This window comes from Pygocentrus nattereri, chromosome 2 (genome assembly GCF_015220715.1).
Source record: "Pygocentrus nattereri isolate fPygNat1 chromosome 2, fPygNat1.pri, whole genome shotgun sequence".
NCBI lineage: Eukaryota > Metazoa > Chordata > Actinopteri > Characiformes > Serrasalmidae > Pygocentrus > Pygocentrus nattereri.
The window spans coordinates 44487395-44494698 of record NC_051212.1 but is presented as its reverse complement, the minus strand read 5'-3'; the positions used below and the strand labels follow the sequence as shown (position 1 = coordinate 44494698).

At 37.4% G+C, this 7304-nt stretch overlaps 1 gene segment (V, D, J or C); it reads right to left on the bottom strand.

Annotated features, from left to right (window-relative positions):
* Positions 1-2246: 2246 nt before the first annotated feature.
* LOC119262050 lies at positions 2247-3854 on the bottom strand. The segment is given in 2 exon segments: positions 2247-3529; positions 3793-3854. Coding segments are annotated over 2 exon segments (441 nt in total).
* Positions 3855-7304: the final 3450 nt, after the last annotated feature.

Genomic DNA, 7304 nt, shown 5'->3' with positions numbered 1-7304 from the left:
TTCTAATAGGATGTTAATCTGCCAATAGATACAAACAAGAAGCTGTAAAATACTTAAAATGCCTACGCTAAAATGAATATGCTGCCTTATATTTTATTCTGATCAAAATAAGAAAAGAATTATTAATAGTACTTTTATATTAAGCCTTTCGTATAAACAAATCCTATTTTATTATTTAATTACATCAACTACATCATTAAATCAAATGCAGAGGCAAACTTCCAGTTTTTACTTACTTCCAGTTTCTATGTTGATGTTGATGGTTTATAATTTATGACATTTTAATTTATACTATAAACCACTGCAAAATCTTCTGTAATTTTATATAGGCTCTCATCTCCACCTCCATGTCAAGCGGCTTGTAAATTGTAAGACTGTCTGCTCAGATTACATTTTTCTCATCACTTTCAATTACTTGCTAGGTATGAAAATGTTCACATCGATGCTACTGACTGTTGTCTGCACAAAAGAGTAGAGCTGGACCAGGAACTCATCATAAGACAAGCTGAACGTGTAGCGGCTTTTATGGTTGTTTACCCTCTCTTCCTCACAGATGGTCATTGATGCTGCAGCATGTCTGAAAAACAGATTGTTCACACTAACACTTAAAGTGCTACATCAGGTTCTTAACCATGCAGTTGTATTTGCTTCTCCATGCTTCAGTGTAATAGATCTTCCAGTTAGACCATTCAGCACAAGAACACGCACTTCACTGGGAGTATGTTTGTCCCAAATTAATGTCTCTCTCCATCTCTGGGTTATGAAAAGGGAAATATTCACTAGTCCATTAACATCTAAAAACGTGGTAATGCTTTTAAAACATCTGTAGTTCGCTGTGGGTCATGCGCTAGGTCCTGGCCTAGTGCTTCGCGGTTTGGTTCTTGTGCTTGACCGGCTGTTGAAATGTGTTTCTGGATATGGTCGTGAGGTGCCTTGCTAAATATCCTGTGCCTTTTTCCCATCATAGAAGTGCTCCTGTTAAGGCATTTTTCAAAAATCTCAGTACAAAGGTCCATCGTTCCTCATTCATCTAACAGAAAGAGCTATTTGGGGAGCATGGTGAATGAATGACTGTGAGTGGTCTAAATCTATGTAATTTTAAGTGTTAACAAACCACTCCTTACATTGTACTTACTTACATCTCTGAGTAGTAAACCATTAAAAGGAGACAAAAATAAGAGACTTATTTTAGAAACATTTGATATATTTCTTGAAATCCGCTTTTCTACCTGATGGCAATCAATAAATTGAGTGCTCTGAAAATAAAAAGAAAAAATACTTCACTGTGGAGGCCAGGGGGCTGTAATAAGACCATCAAAACAAGTAGGGAAAAACATTTGAGAATGAAAAAAAGTCAGTTTGACAGCAAAACTATGATAAATGTGCACTCATTTATTCTTTCTGCACTTATGAGTGGGATATTTACCCAAATGTTAAAACCTGTGAGTTGCCCTCTGGTTTTGACATTGATGTGGCACCTAAACATTCCCTCAGAATTCTCACAGTGTGCACTTAGCCCTGGCTGCAACATGTGCATGCACTTCTTTTCTTTTATTACTTCATTCAGTCATTTCAGAGACAGATTAGTAACAGATAATACATGGTCTGGATGTTACTTTGATCTCTCTGTGTTCCACGTGAACAGTAGGTGTGAGAGTTTTTATAAAGCTTCTCACAAACTTTGTATCACTGGATTCCAACTCTAAGAGCACAGTAGTAGAGAGCTGTATCTGCCAGTCTTAGTTCTCTAACTCTGAGCTCAGTGGATGACTCTGATGTACGTGATGAAAATCTATAGTTTGAAGTATCACTACCACTATAAATTCAAGCACCTTTCCACAGTAAATACTGTACAGCTGTTAGGATACTGTCTGTACCAGTAGAGTCAAACAGCAGAGAAGGAATCTTCACAGTGAGTACCTGATGTGATGATGAGGATGATGAGGAGGTTTCTCTTCATTGTGAATATGATCAGATGGAGTCAGTAGTGTGTTTAAGCTCTAAGTGCTCTAATGCTGATCTGTGTGTTAGTGTGAATCTCTCTGAAGTGAGTGCAGTTATGAGAAGCTACAACCGTTTTTACAGGAAACTCCTGCTCTGGGGAGCTGCTCCACTGTGCTTTCTGTCTTTGTGGAAGATCAAAGCAGAAATAAAAGCAGAACCACAAGCAAAAGCCAAAAAATAACAAAAAGAATTGTTAAATCTATGATAATAAAATTTATTAAAATGTATTTGAATGCATGCAGAAATGAATCCTGATTTAATTGAATATTCTGTAACAGATGTAACCACACAGTAAAATCACCAGTGTTGAATTAACACCTACAGTGTTCATGAGTGTTTGTATGTTTTCATTTTCGAGAGATGTCAACCACCTAAACATCCCAAGCTTATTACATGCTATGGCTTATTATTCAGTAACCTCAGGGACTTCAAAGCAAACTGGTCAAGCTGTTCTAAGTTTATAGATCTGTGTAATAAAACTTTGGACCTGTCTGTAGTATAGGCTCCTCTGACATCATCATAGTTTGGTTTGTAAGATGAGTTAACTGTAACTAACGGAGGCATTTACTATTTATTAGTTTTTAGAACTGCATGTTTGTGTGTGATGGATAAATGTGATGATGTCACAGTGGCTCTCAGGACATATTAGTACAAAGAACAGTCACTCATGCGTGCACAAACACACACACACACACACACACACACACACACACACACACACACACACACACACGCATACAGAGCTTCTGGACTGAGAGTCAAACTGATGATGGCTTCTTTAGGAGATGAGAGATGAATTAAAACTATAAGTCTAGCTTTATCTCAGTAAGTAACAGAGTGACAGAGCTCCTTCACATCCTATTTGAATCACATCTGTCATATTGGAGTTCACGGCTCAGTATTGCACTACAGAGACATGAAAAGTACTAATTTCATCTCATTTCAGTCCAGTGAAGATCAGGTCTGTAAGCTGCAGTCTTGTATTCTCTTCATGGCTGCTCTATTCTGGCACTGTAGGGATGCAGAAGCTGGTACACAATGTCACATTGTATTGGTGATAAATTGTTTTATGAACGAGGTTGTTTACAGATTCTTCTTCTTTTGTAATACATTCAAGGGTTAAATTAAAGTAGGAACACAGTCTGTATACTAAGTGTAACCTGAGTTGAACTGTCACATTTACACAGGTTTTTGTACAGTGTAGCTGGGTTTCCTGTCACTGTGGGCTTCAGGGCACAGTAGTAGAGTGCTGAGTCTGATACTGCAGCAGAGGAGATCAACAGATCCACACGCTTGTTGTCTTTATCCACTTCAGCAGACATACGAGGAGGAAGAGGATGACTCTTAATTCCTTGAGGGTAAATGTACAGGAGAAACTCTGGTCTGGATCTGGGAAACTGATGATACCACTGAAGAACATAATTAGAATCACTGGTATTGTAGTTGCAGGAGAGAGTAACATTATCACCCTCTGAAACATGAATTTCTCCTGCATGTGGCACAACTGTCTGTGCTGATGTGTCTCCTAGAAACAGAACATCATTGAAGAAAATATTTTAACTAATTAAACTTTTTAATTGACCCACATTTATTTCTACAATAAAGGACTGTGTTAAATGTCATCACACCTTGCAAGTTATATGTTGTAACACATTTTGTGATACATTATCTGTTTTAAAACATTTTGAAATGTGTTCTCTTTAACTAGATGCACAGTTGTATCTAGTTAAAGATACAATGTGTTGTTTTAAATGATCATAATGTTCTTGAGAGTTAAAGTTCTCTTACCTGAAAGCAGTGCTAGGAGAGAAAGGATAGAGAGCAGCATGTTGATAGAGATGTGAAGTGACTGAGAGCAGAATCAGAGCTGAATGGGATCAGTGTAGCTCTCTGCTGAGATACACAGCTCCACCCATAATGCAGCTCATACACTCAGTCACAGTGTACTGCACAGTGCATGTTTTATGTGGCTGCATCATTCATGTTGCTTATTTCTGTGTATTATAATTATTATTATTATTACAATTGTTGTTGTTATTATTATTATTATTAGTAGTAGTAGTAATAGTAGTAGTAGTAGTAGTATTTTGATAACCTTTACCTGAATCTGTTCCTCTGCTACATGTCCTATAGTGCCAGTGTGTTGTTTTGAACGAGGTTGCCAAATGTTCGACCTTGAATTTTTCTCCTGTGAACAGTGAATATAGGCTACAGCAACAAAACTGAGATATTTACTAAGCATCGTTTAAAATAAAAACCTGCAGGAGGAGACACCGGCTTGTTAGTGACCCAAAACACATAAAACCCAGAGCTTACAACAGATAAAAATATTTCTACTCTTTTCTCTTCGTTTGCAACTTCGTAATGAGCTTCTTATTGACATTGTCCATTACGCTTTAGTGAACCAGCTACATTCTGACACCTGTAAAATACAAATGCACCATTTAACATGGAATAAGAACAAGAAGCAGCAAACTTTGCTGTTGTATGACCTTTATAATGATATAATAATAACATATTTCTCTTTCTTAAGACAGGATAACTTCATGGGGTCAGTTAGAGAACATTTGCTGACCAGTGCAGCCCAGATCATTGGAGAGTAAAATTCTGTTAAAAACTTCAATTGTATCAATTCTGCATTGGTTATTTACGATTTCACATCCACCAACCTTTGGATAAGATTATTAATTAGGAGCCAAGTTAGATGCTGAAAAGACCTTCTTAGAAGACTTTAATGAAACGATATGAATGGCGAGTGCATTAATCTTTGTCTGAACACACAATGTTTCTGTCACAAGTGTGAGCACTTTATAGTCCTGTTTAATCCAACTGATTTATCAAGCTAACTGACAGCAGCTCAGATAAAGTAGTTAACTGATCTCAACATTTTTCAGCAGAGTGATTTATCATTGGATACCATATTAAAGTTATGTTTAGCAAGAACAGTAAATCAGAACGTTTAGCTCACCTTACAGCCAGTATGAGTCCATATATTACTAGTTTTATCCCTAAAGCTTTAGTACAGTCTTCCACATAGATTAATCCTAAAATCTGATTCATTTACTGCTACTGCCGTTGTCACTGCAGGTTTTGAGGAGGCTCTGAGGAGTTCTTGCTTTTTGTAATTTTTTGTTCTAGTCCTAGTCCACATAAAGCTTTACACATCAACTTGTATGTGACCTTGTTTGTGAACCTCTGGTATCAAAAGAAGAGCAAAGTCACTCTTGCTCTTTAACTTAATATAAGCAGTTTTGTTGTTGATCCATGATTGTGATGCCACTGAAAGCCTTGTACTGTAGCTGAGAGTGATATCTGCTCCCTCTACTACAGGCTTTTCAAAGGAGAGTGGTTATATTCTATTTTGCAGAATGAAACACATCTAGAAAGGCAGAGAGACTATACCTTTGTGTTCAAATCTAATTTGTTAGTGATATGTGAGATGTATCTACACGTTTTCAGGGTAAATGTCAAGCAGGACAATGCGTTGATCTGATAGAGGCTTAGCTGCTCCTTTCAGTTAAAAAGAACACTAGTGCTCCACCTCCTGGTAGACATAAAATGTGTTGCATAAATCTGAAAAGAGGTTCTATAGAAAGACGCGTAGAAAGAGTTGAAGCCTGCTGTTACTTCTTAAGGTTTTACGTAAGTCGAGACATTTGACCTAGTTTGTTATATGTGGCTGATATTATTAGTTTACATAGACATTCATGCAGGTATGGATTTTGGTTACCTGAGTATTTGATTGTTGTTGCGATGTCTTCTTGCAAATGATGTTTTCATTGATTTCATCATTTTCAGATCTATTTTTTGCACCTTGATATAGGATCTTTGCTTTTGTACTGTAATGAGATTAGCCAGATAAGCTTTCTTTATACAGCACAGTTGTGGAAGTGTGGATTGTGAATATATTTAAATTGAATGGCTTTACTTGTAACTCAGATGTTTTGCTCTGATCCCTGGTAAGGAAACTATTTCAATTTTATTCAGAAGAGTATTCCTAGTGAAACACTTCATGTAAAGAAGATGTTAGCATTTCTGAGACCAAGACATCTCGGTAGAAAGTGCTTCTCTTCAGGAGTGTCTTAATAACATCTATATTTATGCCTATAATCACACGAGCTAAAGTGTAAATTATAAACTGACCGTGGTCTCAATGATCTTTTCCAAGAAAAACAGATACAATTCATGAACTTTTTCTGATTATTTACCCAAGGACCAAAATGATGCCAGGGTACAGATCATGAGCAGACATGTGACTGTTTTTTAATCATGTAAAGGTTCCGCCTACAGCCATCAGTCTGTCTGTTAGGACAGAATAACAGACAAAAATCTTACACTTTCTTTACTTCTTAATTTTTTACTGTTTATTATTGGGTTCAACTGTCTCACCCTGTGAGTTTGTGCTTTCAACATTAGTGACTGTAACTAGTGTAAAAGACCTGTCTAGGGATTTGTGATCATAAAAAAAGGACAAGAGAGCCAGATGACATTGAAACAGATCAAGTCTGTTATTTTGTTCTGGCTGCTCTTTTGTATATATGATACAGTACAACCTCATAGAGGGCATGCGCCAAAACAGCAAACAAATACAAAATAAACAAACAAACAAACCAAAAAAAAAACAAATACCAGCCTAGCAGGGGTTCAGAAAATTAACTTACCTATGTAAAACAAAGACAAGACCAAAAAGCCAGTCAGTCTTCCCTAACTCCCCAACTGCAGCAAAAACAGGAGAAAACAAAGACAAGACCCAAAAGCCAGTCAGTCTTCCCTAACTCCCCAACTCCACCAAAAACAGGAGAAAACAAAGACAAGAACCAAAAGCCAGTCAGTTTTCCCTAACTCCCCAACTCCACCAAAAAGAGGAGAAAACAAAGACAAGAACCAAAAGACAGTCAGTCTTCCCTAACTTCCCAACTCCAGCAAAAACAGGAGAAAACAAAGACAAAACCCAAAAGCCAGTCAGTCTTCCCTAACTCCCCAACTCCACCAAAAACAGGAGAAAACAAAGACAAGAACCAAAAGCCAGTCAGTCTTCCCTAACTCCCCAACTGCAGCAAAAACAGGAGAAAACAAAGACAAGACCCAAAAGCCACTCAGTCTTCCCTAACTCCCCAACTCCAGCAAAAACAGGAGAAAACAAAGACAAGAACCAAAAGCCAGTCAGTCTTCCCTAACTCCCCAACTCCACCAAAAGGAGGAGAAAACAAAGACAAGAACCAAAAGCCAGTCAGTCTTCCCTAACTCCCCAACTCCAGCAAAAAGAGGAGAAAACAAAGACAAGAACCAAAAGACAGTAA